At 33.2% G+C, this 20,821-nt stretch overlaps 1 protein-coding gene across 1 annotated transcript in view; it reads right to left on the bottom strand.

The window, feature by feature from the left end:
• Window positions 1-3,749: 3,749 nt before the first annotated feature.
• SMARCA5 (SNF2 related chromatin remodeling ATPase 5) overlaps window positions 3,750-20,821 on the bottom strand; it is a 32,235-nt gene continuing 15,163 nt past the window's right edge. Inside the window, exons 9-24 of the mRNA XM_079153890.1 lie at window positions 20,540-20,608; window positions 18,925-19,034; window positions 16,719-16,945; window positions 14,779-14,900; window positions 14,546-14,698; window positions 13,595-13,727; window positions 12,160-12,308; window positions 11,842-11,961; window positions 10,958-11,068; window positions 10,605-10,718; window positions 10,138-10,260; window positions 9,330-9,462; window positions 8,598-8,716; window positions 7,974-8,186; window positions 5,616-5,723; window positions 3,750-5,023 (exon numbers count right to left, since the gene is read on the bottom strand). Coding sequence (XP_079010016.1) covers window positions 4,958-5,023; window positions 5,616-5,723; window positions 7,974-8,186; window positions 8,598-8,716; window positions 9,330-9,462; window positions 10,138-10,260; window positions 10,605-10,718; window positions 10,958-11,068; window positions 11,842-11,961; window positions 12,160-12,308; window positions 13,595-13,727; window positions 14,546-14,698; window positions 14,779-14,900; window positions 16,719-16,945; window positions 18,925-19,034; window positions 20,540-20,608 — 2,070 coding nt within the window. The 3' untranslated portion in view covers window positions 3,750-4,957. The remainder of the gene's footprint in view (window positions 5,024-5,615; window positions 5,724-7,973; window positions 8,187-8,597; window positions 8,717-9,329; window positions 9,463-10,137; window positions 10,261-10,604; window positions 10,719-10,957; window positions 11,069-11,841; window positions 11,962-12,159; window positions 12,309-13,594; window positions 13,728-14,545; window positions 14,699-14,778; window positions 14,901-16,718; window positions 16,946-18,924; window positions 19,035-20,539; window positions 20,609-20,821) is intronic.

Raw genomic sequence — 20,821 nt, 5'->3', positions numbered from 1 at the left:
CCACAACACATTTTTAACAATAGCCTCCTACTTTCCCACCCTTCACTTCTCATGTTTGTGATCTTCCTCAAAGCAGATCTTTTCTTTTTCAAAGGTGGCAACTGGAAGAGAATATTATATCCACACAACTTAACAATCTCCACTCGAGAGGGTTTGGAAAGAGAAGCCTGGAATATCAGTCCACTGTCACCTTGGCTCCAAGCAAAATCTTAAAACAGAGAGCCAACAGAGTTCCAATTCTATTTTCAGATATAGGTGATTAAAAAAAACACAATACCCAGGGGCACTAGTCAATTCCCAGTACTTCAAAATTGGGCAAAGAGACACTAATGTTCAATATATCACTTCTAAGCAATCTAAAAAAGTTGTCCTGAGTTCACACATGTTCCCAGGGGGCAAAGCTCATGAGCGAACAAGACTAGAAGTTCTGGGTAAGGATTTTCAAAGTTGCCCAGGTGGGAGGGGATTCGGTGTCTTATTCCTGAGTCTATAATGTATTACTTTCTTCCTACTTATGCCATTTGGGACTCCAACAACAAAAAAGACAAAAAAATTAATCAACATTAGCAGTATCCAGACAATAACTCCATTCTATGGTATTGATGGCTCCTCAGAAGTAGATACTGTCATCTGTGCATCAACATGGGAACATAAACTGACTTCAAGCCAGATCACATCTTAAACATGAGCTATACAGCAGGATGTGTCCTGAGAATTATTTGTGCACGTTTTGACATTGAAAATTGTGTTTCCTGGCTAGGGACAGAGGTACATGAAACCCCAGATACAAGGGAGACTGAGGCAAGAGGGACTGGGCAACTTAGTAAGTCTCTGTCTCAATATAAAAGAGTTGGGGATGTAGCTCAGTGGTAGTGTCTGTCCTTGTGTTCAATCCCCAGTAAGAAAAAAATTATCCTCCCTGTGAAAGAGATAAACATCCAAAGTCGTTCTGTCAGCAAGTCGAATTCTTTAACCATTTGTTACTTCTGTAAAAGTGGCTTACAACTCAACATTCCTTTGCACCAACTACCAAATGTTGTTCAGCCATCATTTCATCACTTACTCATCTGCACAGCATCCTTTTAATAGTATGATACAGTGATTTGTAAATTTGAGCAGGAAAAAGCAATTTATCATGAAACATTGTGTAATATTTATTCTACTTTTAAAAAAGGAAAACAATAACCAACAGATATATTGAGATGTTCTGATTCACTTTATCTAAAACTTCAGTAAACTTAAAGAACCACTTGGACAGCTTAAATTGCTGGGCCCTACCCACAGAAATTCTGATTAAGTAACCTAAGTATAGTCTGAGAGTTTTTTTAATTTTGTTCTTTGATGCTAGGGACTGAACCAGGGCTTCTTGCATGCCAAGCATGTCCCCTCAGGAGCTCTACCACTGACCTATACCACCAGGCCCAAGGGAATGATTTTTTGGCAAGCTCCCCGTTGCTGCCACTGTTGCTCGTCCTGGGACCACACTGGAGAAATGAAATTCTGATATAATTAAGATATTATGACTTAAAAGCTAGCATAGAGACTACTGGTAAATCTGTATAAATTCAAGAAAATGAATTCTGAAATATTCATTCTACATTTTTTTACAAATCCAGGTGGGGGTATAACTCAGTAGAAAAGTATAGGGGCCTTGAGTTCAGTCAACAGCCACCCCAATATCCATACTACCTTGATCATCATTGTTAATCTTGAAATCTTGTTCATCTGGTTTCATTTTGCTTTAGCAAAATATCTTAAAGCAAAGCTTTTTATAAATTTTACTCTACATATGGATCCCCTTTGAGGCAATAAAAGACTGATTCTAATTCAGGTCTGGCATAAAGCCCAGGGTTCTGCATTTCTAACAAGCACGCAGGTGAAGGTTTTACAGCATATCCCTGTAGGCCCAGAGGATTATTGTGATCTCAATTTTCAAAACACCATACTCAGTGACTTTTTTCTAGTAAAACCTGTAATGCTGAGTAATGCCCAAGTTGTAAGCCAGAAAGGTGGTTTTAAAGGAAAGCATACATGAAGACAGTAGAGTGCTACCCAACTCCTGCTTCTGTCAAGGTGCACCAATTACCTACGTGACTGCCTAACCGTGGTTGCACAAATCTGCCGGGGGCCCAGGCAGCAGTTTAGGTCCAAATAAATGTAATACAAGTTGTACAAGGAGCTGCTTCCTTCTTTAAAATGGTCAAAGAAAAGAACTGTGTTTTACCATGTCTGAAACAAGTGCATTATTTTGCACTCAATTTCAACCCCTTCATATTTTTTCAACTTCTACAACTTGAGTTCACCGACTGAATTCATTCATTCACAGGAATACTGAAAAAAAAGTGTCAAGTATTGAGGATTGCAGGCTGTTTTCAGCGTGGGAGTTATGAACGTTACCTGAACTAAGGACATGCAGATCTCTAAAAGGAAAAACAAAATTGACATAGACCTTTTTAAAATATTGTATAAACATGGAATCAAATAATATCACACAATAAGATTCTATTTAAATTACTTGAAACCTACCAACAAATCAGTAATTGGTTGTGTCAAATACTTATCCTACTAACTTATTACTTTTTACCTCTCAACTAGACACTCTAGAATTCTACCAGCACACTTTAGAATCCAATAAGAGAAAAACCAACATTTAGATGTCCATGAATACAACGGTTACTTATGACTGATCCTAACAAATACTTTTGTCATAACATACTAAGCTCTGCTGTAACACTGAGCATTTGAAGTTCACTATATGAAGTGACCTAAATTAAAAATAAAGCTTGATCTTGGAAATTTTTCCATTATCTTTCTAAAATTTAATATTGAAGATGAAGGTAACAATTGCCTTTAATTTAATAGCAGACATTACCTTCCCAACAGAAATTATATAGAGTTTTATTCAGTAAGTAAATGAAATATTCTGGGTAAGATTGCTGTGACCTCTATTACATATGTCAACACTGGCTCTTCTGGTTTTGCTTCAGGTACCATCCTGCCAGTATGGAACTTGTTTTCCAATTTTCAGTCTATCTTCACCATTAATTAAGACAGAGGGGTAGTTGGAAACTAGTTACCATTTTCCCTTCCCTTAAATAGCAAATAAAAATGTGGCTTTATTTCATTCTAGATGAACATGCAACAGTGGTATCTACATTCACTGATGAAACAATTATCTCCTGCATTGGCTAAACTGCAATGCTAACTACAGGTATTACTTTTCATGCTTTTCCCAAGTCTGTTTTTCTTCATATTAATTTATTTTATAAATATTTGAGTCTGCAAGCTCTCAAGGATTAGTACTATATTTAATTCAGTCTACATTTCCACTGTTTACCTCCCCCTAATTTTTCTTCCTCTGAAACACATGACTTTAGGTACCTCCATAAAGTTTTCTTCAGCCTTACATATTTTTCCAATTATTTTTTCTAAACTGAGATCACAACTCTTATTTAAAAAGCCAGTGTTGTTTAGAAGTAAATTTAGTTTAGGGAACATGGAATAAATCCAAATTATTCTACAACCTACCATACAAACTAAGTTTTGTTTTGATATTAGCAGCAGCAATCCCATTATTTCATAAAATTATGCAGTATTAGTACTAATCAATCAATGTTCAATTATATATGAACAGATGAAAACATCCAATAGAAATATGAGAGGAAGCAATATAAGTATAGGAAGAATGTCCTAAGGAAAAAAGAGGAAAATTGAGAGAAAAAAAACTTTAAATGGAAAGAAAAGACGACTTTGAGGATTATAAAAGTTATATTTATTCACGATGCTACATTTATTGCATTCCCTTAGAAAAATGGAGAACTGTTTATGTACCCAATTTGCACATATAAAACTTTATACAAATTATGTGTAGCACATAAAGGCCTCTGGTACAGCTAAAATCCTGACACTACAATTTGGGTATTCCTGCTTCAGGGTCTCCAGTTTATCAAGTCTGTTCCATAGAAAATAAAAACTGGAATTATACTCAGTCTTGCTGCTAACACTTAGAAATTATTTTAAAATATAATAAAATAAAATTTTCATTTACTCTAAAACTCAAAAAATACTATAAACTGGGAGTGAATACATTTTGTTACCAATTTTAACAGTATGACAAATTCACACCTTATTGTAGTTGGGTCTTTCTAAATTAAAAAAAGAAAATCACCTTAATTCTGACATTATCTTTCTAAGTTGTGGCTGTTTTCAGAAGGTCATTTGTCAAAATATTTACCAAATACTTAAAAAAAATAATAATAATAATATTCCTTTTACAAAATGGTACAACACCTTAAGGAACCAGAAAATACTAAATGTCTTTGGCTATACAACTAAAAGGCCATTCTTCCAACAGAATAGGGCATATTCGCTTCAGAACCAACTATAAAACCAGAAAGCATAACAGAAATATGCATAGAAATTAATTATAATTTGTCTTGCTTTTTTTCCCCATTCTATAATAAGCAAGGAGAATGCAATTTACATAATCTTTCCAGATGAAACTCAATAGCACTACAAAGAAAATACCCAAATTTCTGCAAAGGCAAAGTGAATTAAAACAATTACACAACCAAGTGAAGACTGAAGGGACAAATGTTATTTGCAATTTTTTTTACTTGTTTGCTTGTTTTAAAGCCTTACAAGTGTAGAAAGAGCTGATAAGCAAAAAGTCACAATCTTCACAAATGGAACTATAATAGAAAAATAAATCAAATGAAACATTTATTAATAAATGAAGCCTATTTTATTACTTCAAGTGTTAACGATAAAAAAAATTTCAGCACAGCTGTTGCATTTAAAAAAGTGAAACTACATACTATATTTCTAGCTCAGTAAACAGATGAACCTGATGTCTTTGAATGACATAACAATTGAGCATTGTACAGTACATCTTATGAAGACCCGTAAATTAAAGAACTACTGGTTTAAAGTTAGTGATTATGAAACAAATATGCATTCATAGTTTCAGCTTCTTTTTTCTTCCTCGGCCATCAGGTGCTCCGTCCATTTTGCGTTTCTGTGTCTACAAACAAACAGAAGGATTATTTTTCATGGCAAGACTAATAGAAACATGAAGTAATCTGCAGACACATGATAACATTTTAGTAACAGTAAACACAAGAAGTTTCCCCTAGAGTATTTAAATCTTTCAAAACAAACTATCAAGTCCCCAAATAATCTTACTATTATTACATACCAAAACTAATTTTTTTCCCCTTTAAAAAGTACTTACCTTAACACTGCTAAAGACATTCCTAGGATAATAAGCCAAAACTTAGAAGCTAAAAGTAAAGGTTGTAATGCCATAATTTTCCTAATACTTCTTGAATTACTCTAAAATTATGATCCATATTCCCAAAACAACTGTGCACTCTGGACATCCATGAGACATATCTTTCCAGATTTTCAGGAACCCCTAAGTAATATAACATGATTTTCCTTACACAGGGCAATGAATTATACTTTGAAGGGATTTAACTGTAATATTTAAAAAAACAAAACATTAAAAAAAATGAAAAAACTAACACATCAATGATAGTCAAATAATGTACTTAAAAAGAAAATAATGAAATTAACATGGTCTGTACATCTTTCATGTATTCATGAATACTTACTGAAGGCTTTGGTCCTCTTTTCTTTTTCTCTGCCTTCTCCTTTTCTTCTAGTTCCATGTTTTCTCTTTCAATCAGAGTAATTAAGGTGTTACACCTCCTCTGGAGTTCCTGAGTTATAAATTTACATGTTAAACTTATATTTTTGACCTAAAAGCTGTCCTGATTTCAATTTTTAAACTAAGATTATGTCTTAAAAGGATAATATCAAATCATTCATACAAAGCTCATAGTTTAAACAAAACAAGCAAAAGAAATTTATTTTCATGTAGAATCCATGCTATGAGGATTTTAAAAAAAACAAAACAAAACAAAACAAGATACGTGATGCTTTTACTTCATACTGGTGTATACTCTTCACAAATCCTTCCTACATTTAGGAACTGAGCAGTGAAAATGAACATCTTGGAATATAGGCAATATTGTTAACTTACTGTCTGTGGCTGAGAACTCCGTGCCATTTATATCATAAATTTTTAAAAATAAACAGTACATAATTTGAGGGTCAAAAATCAGCTGAAATTTTAATATACATAACCTTTCCCTTAAAAGCATCATTAGAGCCAGGCCCAGTAGCGCACGCCAGTAATCCCAACAGTTCAGGAGGCTGAGGCAGGAGGATTGTGAGTTCAAAACAAGCCTCAGCAAAAGTGAGGCACCAAGCAACTCAGTGAGACCCTGTCTCTAAATAAAATACAAAATAGGGCTGGGGATGTGGCTCAGTGTCCAAGTGCCCCTGAGTTCAAGCCCCTATACTGCCCCTCTCCCCCCTAAAAAGATCATTATTAGAATTAAAGTAGTTAAAAGTAGCACATGCTACCTTTCCCAACTTTGGAAAAATGGCCATGGACACCTGATGAGTTCTACCTCTCTCTCTATAGCAATCTATACAGCCTCCAAAAAGGGTTAAGTCTAATGCAGAAGTAGTGAATGACACTGCAGGAAACAAATCCATCTGAACCAAGGTAACAACTCCATTACTTACAGAGCAAAAGGAATTCTTTTCTTGTAATAAATGAAACTTTTACCTAGACAACCACAAGACAATCATTTCTAAATACTGTATAGAAGATACCATAGAAGGCATAGAAATATGTGCAATAAGAGATAGAAGGTAATAAGCAACATTAAAGTTTTCTCCTTTAACAGGCATAGTGTGGCACATACACCATCAATGTATTACAAATGTGTGTATGAATCCTCTTGGCTCCTAGACAAGAACTATGTATGCCTCAATTATTTATCACCAAGGGGCTATATGTGTGTGTGTGTGTGTGTGTATAAAATCACTTTTGTGTGCTATGAGACATGCTAGAAAGTAATGCAGTTTTCAGCCCATAGTATTATATGGTATGTGACACTGACTCTCATTACAGTTACCACACAATCATTATTCCTAATTAATCACCTAAACTGCTTCTATTTAAAAAGACATAGAAGAGTTTTCACCTAATTACATATTTATATGGTGTTTTTTTTAACCTTCAAAGTAGCTCCGTGTTAATTACAACATTACCCTAATTTGGGTATCACAAAATAGTAGCCCTTCTTATTATCCTGTGAAAATTTTTTTCCATTGGTCAAGTACGAAAACACTGCGCACTATCCAGTGCCATGTAGAGTGCCAATATACCTCAAATACTCTGAGAAATCTTACTAAATATTTAAAACTTTGCTTTCCTAGCATGTCTCAAACCTAAGACCAGAGCACCTATTTTTACATTTTCATCATCCTGCAGAACACAAGTTAAGGTTAAAAGTTCAAAAGTGATGAAATAATGGAAGAAAAGGAGCAATCCACCAAACCTAAACTTCTCTGAATTCTAATTTTAGGTTGTTAGAAATGGAGAACATTGGTCAGATATAGCCAGGCACTGATAATAAAAACAAAACTGAGCATTAAATCAGTACGAAATAAACAGTGCCTCACTACATTCAGCCATTTAATAATAACCCAGATTCAGCATTTTGATGTACAAATGCCTGCATGCAAAAAGTCTTTCTACAGAAATCTGTCCACTTTCAAAAATCAAAGTCATCATCACGTTCAGAAGTTGAAACTGATGGCATGGCAACAATGCCTCCCACTTAGTTACCAAATTAACATTAACATCAAAAATTAGTCCTATCACATACTGCAATGTTAAAAAAATACGATATATTAAAGAATTAGACCAATAAACATTTTATGATACTAGGTTTTTAGAATGTGGATGTGATTAATTTTCTAAGAAAATGGTTTAACTTCTGATACTACCAAAAATTATAACAAAACTCTACATCTAAAAAAAATTTTAAGTTACCTTAAGAGGACATTTAGTCTAAACTCTGCTACACTACACAAAAATCCTGAACACTCACCATTGCAGTTCTGGACTTCAGAAACCAATCAAATCTGAACTGAGGAGAGTTGCGAATACACTGTCGCAACTCATCATAAACATTTTCCTTGTCAAACCCAAGCTTGTGAAGCATACAAATCAGAAAACGATCCTCTTCTTCTGTATAGTTTTTTCCTTTGTTAGTACCGTATGATATTCTCAGCTGATGAAAAGGTGCTTTGTATCGTCCAATCTATAAAAGTCAGATGTTATATATAAAATACAAATCCTACATAATTGTATTTCAAATTCAGCTTTATTCTAATTAGCTTGAAATGTTATATTTCAAAGCGAAATTTTTTATCCAGAGAACCTCAAAGGCATTATATAACTTGTGTCCTTCAAGTCGTTATAGTCCTATTATTACAAAGAGAAATACAGACTCGGACTTACTTATAATACTTAAGAAGGAGTTAATCTTGATGCTCTGACCCAGGTTAAGTCAGTCTAATACAATTCAGGTAAATTATGTAACATCGACAACGTCTGAATGTTTTACTTTGAGGAAATTTTAAATGTTAAACCTTCACTGCTTTTCCTTTTAAAAAGTTACTTTAGCTTTCATATATACAGATAGTAAAATTTTTACTAACGTACAAAGTACCTTTGTATCAAGTGCTTTTTTGATACTTATTCTTCTCTGAATTCTTGCCTCTCCCCTTTCAATCTGAGCCATAATCTTCTCTATATCCTGGAGCTCATTGCATCTTTCCCAGAACACAGCTGTAAAAGAATAAAAGTTGGGCAGATGGGATGAGTAAAGGAAGCATACGTGTTAACATATATGTTGTAATTTATTTGCAAAGGACTAAGAAAATTTCCAATTAACCCACACTTAATACTAGAAAATCACTTAAAATTTTTCAAGTTCCTTAAATGTAAGAAAAGATAAACAATGATTTAAATTTTCTACCAACTCAAACTCCACTCGTCTAAAATTCTAAGTATACTTACCACAGCATAACTACATATATTCAATCGGATAATTCCAACTACCTCAAAAAACAGAAGCACACTACTACTTGAGAGCCGATAGAAAGAAATAAATTAAAAATTAAAGCATAAAAAAATTTTTAAAAGCACAATTATTCTGTGTCCTATTTTGGCTTTCTTGGCTAGTTTAGAGTTTAAAACAAATATTAAGCAATTATTTTAGGGAGGGGGACATTTTTTATTTGTTTTAAAAGGCACAAAGCAAGACACTAAAATGGAAAAATTAGCTGCTCAAAACTATTCAGAATAAAAAACTCAGAATAAGGAAACAGGAAATTTCGAAGAGTTCTTATTAAATTCTGCAAGACTCATAAAATATGTATTAAAGTAATAAAAGAATTACCAGAGTATTCAATGACTTCTTCTGGAGTTTTTCCTTCTACTTCTCTTGCTATATTTTCAATATCATCACGACCCCACTTCTCATTAGCTTTGATAAATTGGTTAAAATCTCTCTTATTCCAATTGGTAAATCCCTACATAGTAAAAAAAACCAAAATATTTCATCACAGCACATTAAACGTGGGAAAAATGCCATTATACTTTATCTTCCTGAATATTACATAAAAAGTTTTCAATTGCTCCTAATTTTTCTTTATTAAGTTCTTTTAGAGTGTCAAGTTTCCATGTACACTTTAAGCAATGCAATACCTACTGCTTGCATAACCAACTAACTATAAGTTGGAGAGAGTAAAGTATGCTGCATGAAAGGGAGACTTTTTGCTGAACTTCGAAGGACTGTTGAGTTTGCCAGAAAGAGTAAATAACGTAAGCTAAAGAGTAATGGAAAGCTTTTCAAAGAACACTCTGAAAGACCTTGAATGAATCCCATGTTTAAAAAACAGCAGGTTGAAGTTTATAACTGAGAACGATAACTTGGTAGCAATGTGGAAGATTAACAGGATAGATGGGAATACTGAAAATAAGGTGTTCAAAAAATAATACCCACTCTACCAAGTGCAAATCTATATTCTTCTCAACCACCTCAACAACTAATGACAATTAAAATGTAGCATTTACCTATGTTTTACCATTTCCAATTATTCTATCTCCATAAGCAGAAACTTATACTTTGTATGCCCCAACACAACCTCACAGGATATTTTATAAAATGAACTATTATTAACTTTTGTACTGATTAAAGACTGTACCTGTGTCAGAAGCTTCTCTTTTTCCTCTAACTCTTCATCATTAAGGGGCTCAGCTTCATCAATTTTAAGTTGCTCTTCTTTCTGTGCCTGTGCTGCATTAGGTAAGTCAGGACTTCGAGGTACCTAAAAGATATTTTCCCATGGCATCAAACAATACATTTTAAAGAGCATGTGGTGACTTATATTCTTAATCAACCAAATAACACTTCACAATTTTCAATCTAATCACTACATACTAATATCCTGCATTCATTACATTAAAAAGTTTTAAAAAAGATTAGTCTTGAAGTTTTTTCCTTTCCTTTTAATGAAAAATAATTCAAAAGTTATGTGCTAGACATACACAGCTAGGATACAGTAAATGATGTTCTTTCCTACTAGGCTCAAATTAGTTAAGCAAATAACAGTGTTCATATACTTCATGGTTTCAGGGTGGAATAGAACATAAAATGGAGAACTGCAATTACCTTGTACCCAATAGTTTTTCTGTAATACAGAATTTCTTTTTCCAGTAATTCAAACAAACGTGGGGGAAAGAACTGGAAATCCTGAACATTGGGTTGTTTTGGAGGTCGTGGAGCCTATAAAAAAGAAAAATAATGTTGTCCATTAAAAAAACAAAATCTATCCCTAGTTCTCATTTCATAAATCATACAGCTCATTCTCCAAGCAACTCAGTGCATCTCTCAATAAAAGTGAACTGACAGTAATCAAATTTTAAATGCACAACTTAAAATTTAAATTTTTAAGACTTTATTTTAAGAATGTTAAAAAAATATATTTTCAAATTTTAAGATATTTTGATGATATGGCAACTCACCTTGGGGGCTTTAGGTTCACTAACACGAAGAGCTTCCCTGAAATAGGCATCAACAGCATAGTTGGCTTTTCTTTCTCGTTTGGGTGGTTCAATCCACTCTGTGAATGCAATCTAGCATGTGGGAAACAATTAAAATCACCAACTTTTATTATAAAAAATAACAAATTGTGATTGAGTGATGTTTCTAAACTAAAAGATACTGAAAAAATACTGGACTTTTAAGTTCTACAAGGGTAGAAACTACGATGTTTTGCTCGATATCATGTAATTAACACATAAGACAGTGTCCAGTAAACAGCACAGACATTCAAGAAGTGTTTCTTGCCCAAATGAATAATTCTGTTGGATGTGAGGGAGAATGCTAAAGAATGTATGCTACGACCCAAATTAGGAGGAAAATGGAGAAAGATATTTAACCTAGAAAAACTTCTAAAGACATATTGTGCCCTAATGTTAATAAGGAAAACTCTAGGTAGAATTATTTTTTCTTCTCTGTAGGTATTTTCCAATTTCTATATTAGCCAAGTATACTTATGAAATTAAGAAATTGTTCCTTTTCATTATTACAGAGCAAGTCTGTTAAAAAAATCAGCTTGTGACTTTTTTGACATTATTTTCAATTTTGAATATCCCAAACTACTGTATTCTCTCCATGCAAGAAAATATTTCACTATAAACATACACAATAAAAACTTGATTACATGAACTTTAAAAGCATTTCAGAGCTTACCAATGTTACATTTTCCATAATGAAAAAAATTTAGGTACATTCATATACATCTAATTTAAAAAGTACTGTTTAAGACACAATTACAAGGTATTACATTTAACACTTAAAAGTTCAGGTTTCCAGAAAAAAGCTTCTACATCTCTTTCTAAAATACCTTTTGTTTTTCTCTGTAGTCTTCTCCTTCAAAGTTATAAACACTTGATTCTGTATCCATCGTAAAGTTTCTAAGAGAGCTTTCACCCATCTTGGAGAGTTTTTCATTCATCTCTGCAGTCTAGACAAAAGAAGCAACAGAATAATAAGAAAAAAAGTACTAGGCATGCAGTCAAAATGAAGTTAGAACTTTACCATATACAAAAGCTGCTTTTCACAAGAACACAATTATCTATGAATTCACAGAACAATAATCCCTCAAATAGTTTTGATGTAAAGCATTCATATTAAAAGCATTACCACTTAATCTGCATCTCACCTTCTTTGCACCTCTTTCCAAAATACCATCGATATCTTCATCAGTGATCTCACTTTCCTTTGAGGCAAATACATGCGTTGCCCCATGTCGAATCATTTGAAGCATCTCATCTTTTCCAATTTTGTTCAGATTCTGATCCACCAGCCTCCCTGAGAAAAAGTTTGTGTTGTTTAACATCAATGAAACAGACTTTATTTTACTGGAAACCTGAAATTTTAAATGTTAGATGTAATAACTTATACTTTTGTCTCAAACATCTATCATTTTCTGTTTACTGGTAATCCACATCTGATCATTTTCTTAATATTTTTAATATCAAATTTTCAGCTGGTAAACTTTGAAATATTTCTAAGGTTTATGATTTATATAATGCCACCTACTGCATATTATTTCAATGATAATCTTTTTTTGTGGGATAAATACACTATTTGAGAGTCAAATTACTGGGGAAGAAAAAACTCACAAATTTCAATATAAGTGAGCATTATAAACAAAAGTTTCTGATGATTAAAAAGATGTTATTGCAAAACCTCTTAAGTCAGGTTTTTCTTAGAAAAGTGAAATACAAAAAACTTTCATGTACTCTAACTTTAGGTAAAAACTGATTATGTAGCATCAGCTTCTGAAAACTTCTAGATCTGAAGAATTTTAACTTAGAAAATTCTCCTGAAAATTTATTTTGATCACAGATGAAATTCAGCATTAATAAATGAAGACCTTCAACTGGTCTTCAATTTGGCCAACCATGTAATTTGTGTTTTCAAAAATACAGGCATCAAAATTGTGTTGTCCTTAAAAAGCTGATCTGGAATGAGAACTCCAACTTTCCTTTAATCAATCCAAAATAATATTCCATTTTTACCCTCTAACCTATTCAGTGTCTCACTCCCCCACACTAAATTATAAAACCAGAAAGAGAACACTTACCAACTTTATTCATCAATGTTATTTTCAGCACCAAGAATAGTGTCTGCCCTCCAGTGGGTACTCAATAAATAGTTTTTATTCTTATAAAAATAAAATAAGACACTCTGATTTTTCTTCTTCAGTATCTCCCAGAGTAAGCAACAGTACTTATAAATCATAATTACTGTAGCTCTATTTAATAAGTACCATGCTAAGTGTCAGCTATTATGTACATATATTCCATCTAATCCTTAAAAATTCTAAGCAATAGTTACTTTTTATTCCCATTTAGTAGATTAAATAATGGGCTCAGGTAATGAAACAGCTAACTTGCAGATCAATATTCAAACCTCAACTTTCCTTAGCCCCAAGCCCATCTTCTTAGTAACAAAATTAAGACTTAATCTCTGAAATAAAAACCATCTTTGTTGGGTGCTAGCTTGACTCAAAAGGTGAGATTTCTCCTTTAAAAAAAGACAGTAACATCTATCAATCCAACTTAGAAAATTCTTAAAGTTCTAGAGCTCACCTTGTTGAATGACAATTGAATCCAGTCTGAGCTTCATCTCAGCCCTTTCTACTATTCGTTCTTCTACGGTATTATCAGTTATAAAACGGAACACTCTGACTGTCTTGGTTTGCCCAATTCTATGTGCTCGGTCCTAAGTAAAATAACATGTTATTTTGAATATACCTTGAAAGACATAAATAATATATGAATATGTATACTGATAAAATTAAAATATCCTTAAGATATTGTAAATGTAATAAAAGCATCCAAAATAAAAATAAATTCATACTATTATTAATATTTATTAAACTCTCAGTTCTCATCAAATTAATTGGCTATTTCACAAGGAAAACTTTGGGTAAGTTTTTATAATTTTTTTTCTTGGATTTAAATTCAAATTTTCATCTACCTAAATCAAAGCTTCCTATTAGAAAAAGAAGTGACATGAAAAAAATAAATTTCACTAACTTAAAAATCTTATTATTACCATAAATTTGCTAAGCATAATTTCCTGATCCAACCAGACACTCCCATATACAGGCACAAAATTTAAGCATGTAAAATGACAGAAAGACTAGGTGCTCAAGAAAGTCATTTCCCTTTCTTCCTAGGATACAACTACACTCTCACTTACCAACTCCCTTGAAGTTAAGTAACATTTCAGTTCTAGACAAAGAATGTGGGAGCATTTTTAGGTCTGACCCACTAAAAATTTCCTGGGTAATTTTTGACTCTTCCTAATTCTGCCATCAGGGTAGAAAGGATATAGCAGATGACTTCTAAGCTGGGATAGAGTCATAAGATGGACATATCCTTAGACTTAGTTGGAAGATGGTATTCAAAATACCTTCACTAAACCATTAGGTCAGATAAAAATAAAATTTACTGGATCAAGACATTGATACTGGTAGAATTAGCTTGCCTTTAACTAAGATATCTATTAAGCACAGAATGTTTGTTCTCTCTTACCATAGCCTGAAGATCTACTTGGGGATTCCAATCTGAATCATATAGAATAACTACATCAGCAGTTGCAAGATTGATGCCAAGACCACCAGCACGTGTGCTTAACATGAAAACAAACTTTGTGCTATTTGGTTCATTGTATGCATTGATGGAATCCTATGAATATAAAATAAAGTGAGCATCAGAAAATTATTTTATCTGATGTTGTTATCTCTCCTCCCCAGAATTTCACTCACTTGTCTCTCATCATGGGGTGTCTGCCCATCCAATCTGCAGTACTCATAATTTCTCCACATACAGTAATCTTCCAAAATGTCCAATACCCTGGTCATTTGACTGAAGATTAGTACACGTGATCCTGTTAGAAAATACAATAGCCCATTATCAGAGTAGAAAAATCTATTTAAAAATCTAAAGCTAACCAAAACTAAGACTAATAAACTACACCTTCATTTCAAGTTACCTACTTGGTTATAAAGCAAAATATGACAGTATTAACTATTTAAACCAGTCATTTCTTATCTCTTTTCCATCATGACACAAATAGAAAGGATAATATTTGGGTAGTACACCAAGGTAAACAAAAAGGCTCTTTGTTTTCAGTTTGGGAGATCTTGCCATCCCAAAGCCTGAGAGAATCACTAACTTGCTACCTCACAGATATTTAAAATAATTCCCACTAATCACAACTCTCTCATTCACAAGGACTCCCATATCCCACAATGGACACCAAATATCCCTGGTCTCATTCTAGTTTTAAAGAACAGTTCCAATCAAAGGACCATAAACTTATGCCTCTTATCTACACTTAAGTCCTTCATTTATTCACCATGACTCAAATTAAGTGGCTGCCTATCATTTCTTCAGTCTTTGGTAGAATGTATGAAGAAGACACAGAGACCACTCTGAAAAAAATAATGATTATGAAATGATCCCATTTTCAGAAGCTAAGACTTACAATCTGCTATCACCATACATTCTGGTAACCCAAATGTATAAAGATTTTTATTTTCCCTACAGAGTTTAATATAACTCACATCAATACCTGACTACTACTATCGAGCTCCTGCCATACCTCCCAAGCAATCTGATTACTTTGCTGTCAAAGAAAACATTTTAGAAACATAATCCCACACTATTCACACAACTCTTGTGTTTGTTATATAGTCAATATCAGAGAAGATTCAGCACATAGGAGATTCATCAACTGGGTCAATTATCTTTCCCACCAAATCACACAGAAAAAAAACAAATTTGAAATCTGACTGTATATTTGATATTATGTAATCATTTGATTGTTTTCAAAAGTGATATTCCTCATCTTTAAGAGCTATATGGTGAATAATTTACAAAATACTATAATGTCTGGGATTTGCCTTAAATAATCTAAGAAGAGTAGGTACAGCACAGATTAAACAAATTTTACATATGTTATAACTGCTAAAAAGCTGGCTTCACACTAAGTTCTCCACATTCATGTAATTTCAATATACCTATACACATACTAGAGATACACAACCATTTTTGTATTAAAAAATGTATACTATAGAAAAAAAGTGACTCCATGTAAATTATATTTGATTAAATTTTTAAAACCAAATAATTGAAAAATAATACCATGAACATGATACCATTATCTAACAAAGGATGTGGGATCTGTGTAGGGATAGAAGGGGCATTTCTAACATTTTAAGATTAAAAAGCTGAAATTTCTAGGAAAATATGTACAAAATATCAAATCAGCTGGGCATGGTGGCCCATGCCTGTAATCCCAACAGCTCAGAAGGCTGAGGCAGAAGGACCAGAAGTTCAAAGCCAGCCTCAACAACTTTACCAGGCCCCAAGCAACTCAGAGAGACCCTGTCTCTAAAATGTAAAAAGGGGCTGGGGATGTGCCTCAGTGCCCTCAAGTTCAATCCCCAGTACAAAAAAAAAAGAAACACACCCAAATCCAGGAATTGTGTCTGCCCCTACTACTTATTACCTTCTAAGACCTAAGGCCAAAAATTAAGGGGTGAGGGGAACTTATTTCAGATAATAATGGGCAGAAATTTTTAATGTTCCATACTTTGACAAAGCATCAGAGCTGTCATTTCAAAAGTGTACTGTTCCATTCATTTTAACATTAGAATTTTAAGTTTCTATTATTTCTCAATTTAATGCAAGTAACAGATACCTTGTTCTTTTAATTTAGGAAGCAACTTGTCTAATACCACCATTTTGCCACTGTTGGTAACTAGATGCATATCGGTTGTATAAGGTGGACCAGGTTCGGCTCCATCAAAGAGATATGGATGATTACAGCATTTCCTCAACTGCATCAGGATGTTCAATAACCTCATCTTGTCCATCTTCCCTGCTGAGTTTAGTATGTCTATATCCTTCATTAATATCCGAGTATACCTATTGAAAAGAAAAGTATTTTAAGAGGACTAGAATGTTCCCTGACCAATTCTTGCCACTTCACATAATTAATTTCATTCCCCACCTCAACCTTGAAATAACTAAGAAACAAGTCATCAGTTTCTAAGGTATGGTTAAGAATCCTTATTGCCCATAGTGTGCTACTGTCTATACTTATGCCTTGGACCTTGAGGACATCACTATTTTAAAAATACAAAATAGTCTCCTTGGGTGGAATTAAAACATAGCAATATAATACATTATTGAGTAATTATAAATTTTAAACATAATTTTAGTTTCTAGTCTTACAACAGAAAGTATCACTGTTCATCTACAGTTAAAGCACTACATAATGATGTTTCAGTCAAAAAGCAGCATGTACCAAAGCAGTCCCATGAAACTATATCATCTAGTGACTTCGAAGCTTTGGGTAAATACCCTCTATGATATCTGCACAACAAAATCACCTAAACCACATTTCTCAGAACTTATCTTGACATTAAATTATGCACAACTGTCCCACATACCATGTACCTAGTGCAGCATTTGAGTAAGAACCCTAACACCTGAGAAGGGAGAAACATGAGAGGATAAGGCACGCTGTGAGAATAAGATGAATACAATATGATTTTAAACATCTGCATAAACACATAGGGAGAGGGAGATATGAGTTCCATGAATCTACAATCACAGGTAAGGCAAATTATAAAAAACCATGAATGCTTACAGAGAATTTAGACATTGACCTGCAAGAACAAGTAATCAGTCTAAACACTGAAGTTTCTGTGAAACTTTGACTCCTCTGAGCAAAATAACTTAAGCAACCTAAGTTATCTATACTTACCCTCAATCCTGGAGCACAAAAACTACTCAAGTCTAACTTCATCATTATTCTGACTGATACAAAATTCACTCATATGTTTAACTAAAAAAGATTTGTCTTTTGTTAGCAATGACTCATTCATGTTTTAGTTCCATATATGGAATACATACAAGACAAGCCTGGTATCTTCACTACCCTGTAATACTATAATAGCCTTTCAAAAGTTTTGAGAACGCTAAAGATAACCCATCTTCTATAGTGGACCACTCTTTCTCAGATCTCTGTACATTCCTTCAGCCTTTTTGCTACTCCGTCATTTTACAAATATATTAGTGAATATATTTGAGATATGGTAGGACCTAGTAAAGTGGGCGGCTCTAAGCTCCCTCCTTTGAACACAACTTGTATAAACATATATAAAGTAAGAGTATCTTTTTCTATAGCCTCTTTACACTATTGAATTCATGCTGTACTTTCTATTTATAAAAACAGATTTTATAAAAATCTGTTTATAAATAGATATCCATAAAACTTTTAAAAAGAAAAAAATATTTTAAAAATTAACAAGGTCTTCAACTTTAACACTGCCCTATACAAATTTGTAAAAACAGCTATCATGTATCATCATTTCTCAAAAGGATACTTTATTCTGCCTAAAATAAAACTTTGGTTCAGAATGGAGTCTTTTAAACTAAATACATGTAGCCTTACGGGATAAAAGAAAGCACTTAAGTTTTATATCTCTATAATCTACAATTTCATCAGAGGCTGGCACAAATCCATGATCCAATTATTTATGAACCACCAAGTTAACCAAGCCTATGACTCCCATTTGTACCACCATAGTTTCCCTTTTAAAAAAACCAAAGTAGAGGGTTTTAAAAGTATTACTGTTAAATGAAGTCCCAAATTTAAAGTATGGGTTTATAAGCCATGCGTTTACTATGCTTCATCCCAATTCTCTCACCTTTACTTCAAGATTTTGTATGATAAATTTGATGAGAAAGGCTTGTATTACTTAAAACCAAAAAACTCTTTTCAGGTGAGTTCAATCCAGCAAACAAGAATTTCATGAAGGCACAAATTAGAAAAACAAACTACTGTACAAATGAAATTTAGATAAGAACAGTGATATCAAGTGTCTTAGAAAACATACCATTCCCTTTGCATTTTGCTGAGACCCACATAGATTTTTACTTCCTTCTTTGGAGGCAAACTCTTCTCAACATCAGCCTTAATTCGACGAAGGAGAAATGGACGCAAAACCTTAGAACAAGCAAAGAGAAACAGAGATGACCTTATCTGTAATAGTGGTATTTTTTTTTAAATCTTAAAATCATCTACTAAATATATGGTAAAGAAACTTCTCTGCTTGGATATTAAACAGATTTTTAGAAAGAAAATTCTGCTTGGATATTAAACAGATTTTCAGAATGAAGATTCAAACTATATATAATTTATTACTACTAAATTCCTGAAGGGTAATAGAATTTTATTATTTAACCAATATACGATTAAGAATATACTTGCTACACTCTCATAAAACACGAAAAAAACAACAGTACATTTTAAAGATTTTCAACAGTGACTGCCTTTAAGGTTTAAAACTAGTTACTTGTATCTTTTTCTGTAGTCACTTCACACTGTTGAATTCATGTTGCACTTTCTATTTAGAAAACAAAATATCACTGCTAAGTAACCTTTAGGATTTCATAATTCATAGAACTTTTAAAAAATAAAAATATTTTAAAAATTAAAGAGGTCTTCAACCCTATACAGTGCTTAATATTTGGCAGGTCCACATTGAGTTCATGATTAGTTTTAAAATTTATTATCCTAATTTATGGAAGCAAACCACATGCACAGTATACAAATCATGAGTGTACAGTTCAACTAATTTCCATCAAGGAAAGATCAAGTCACAGGGGAAGAGGGGCAGGACATGATTGTGCCTCCCAGGGCACAATCCCAGCAATGCTCAGGGACCCATTTTAATTGTTACAATTAGAGGTATACAATTATTGGCATCTAGTAAGGAGACATGTCGTGGGTGTCCTTAAGCACACTACAATACAATGGGCAACCACTCCTAGCCCTACCCCTGCCACTCCCCATCCCCAAAGAATTATTCACACCAAAATGTGAACAGAAGTTGAAAGACCAGTGATAGGTCACAAAGGGCTTTTCCTAACATGTTTACAAGGTCCTGCTTTCTCCTGCTCACCAGGGTATTTATCTTAATCTCATATTTGTTAAGGGAAAATTTCTCTACCAACCAGCTTCCGCTTCTGCACTGTCCTAGAAAGGAACAAAGCTACACATCAAAACAAAAACCACAATATAAACTCTGCCCACACAATGCAATATTAGTTACCTTACATACCGTCACTAGAATTCGAAACAACAGATGGATCATTTATCCTGTCAGAAGTAAACTAACTAGACTCTTCTTGGAATTTAAATGGCACTAAACTTTAAAAAGTAGTCTATATTGGTCATTAAGTAATGTTTTTCCCCTCACTATACCTTTTTTAATTGAGATTATTTTTTCCCTTCATTAAGTTAAATCCTATCCTAGGTTCCAACACCAAAATCTCTACACATCACTCCCTATACCCATTACAATAGCAAACAGTTCTAAGTGGCAAAATCCAAATATATCTGAGTCTACAGTCATTACACTTTTTTGTTAACTGGAATATAATCTAATTTTAAGCTCTATTCTTTTTCTCCATTAGAAATATGCCTGAACACTATTCCAAAATACTTACCATATGAAGCCTCTCAACTAACTTTTGATCCCCAAGGCAGTTGTTTGTATCAAACCAGGAATCAAAGTCCTAGATTAACAAACAAAACATACCTTGCAGTCAGAGATAATATTAACAAACTTCCTATAATCGCATATAAAACAGTGATTTCTAGAATTAGTATAATATTTGAGTTGTGATCTACTAAAACCATTTAGTTCAATTCTGTGTATTTTTCTTTATTCTTGGTACAAGGGAATGAACCCAGATGTGCTTTACCACTAAGCCACATCCCCAGCCCTT

Source organism: Sciurus vulgaris (genome assembly GCF_902686455.1).
Source record: "Sciurus vulgaris genome assembly, chromosome: 9".
Taxonomy (NCBI): domain Eukaryota; kingdom Metazoa; phylum Chordata; class Mammalia; order Rodentia; family Sciuridae; genus Sciurus; species Sciurus vulgaris.
This window is presented reverse-complemented; position numbering and strand designations above follow the sequence as displayed.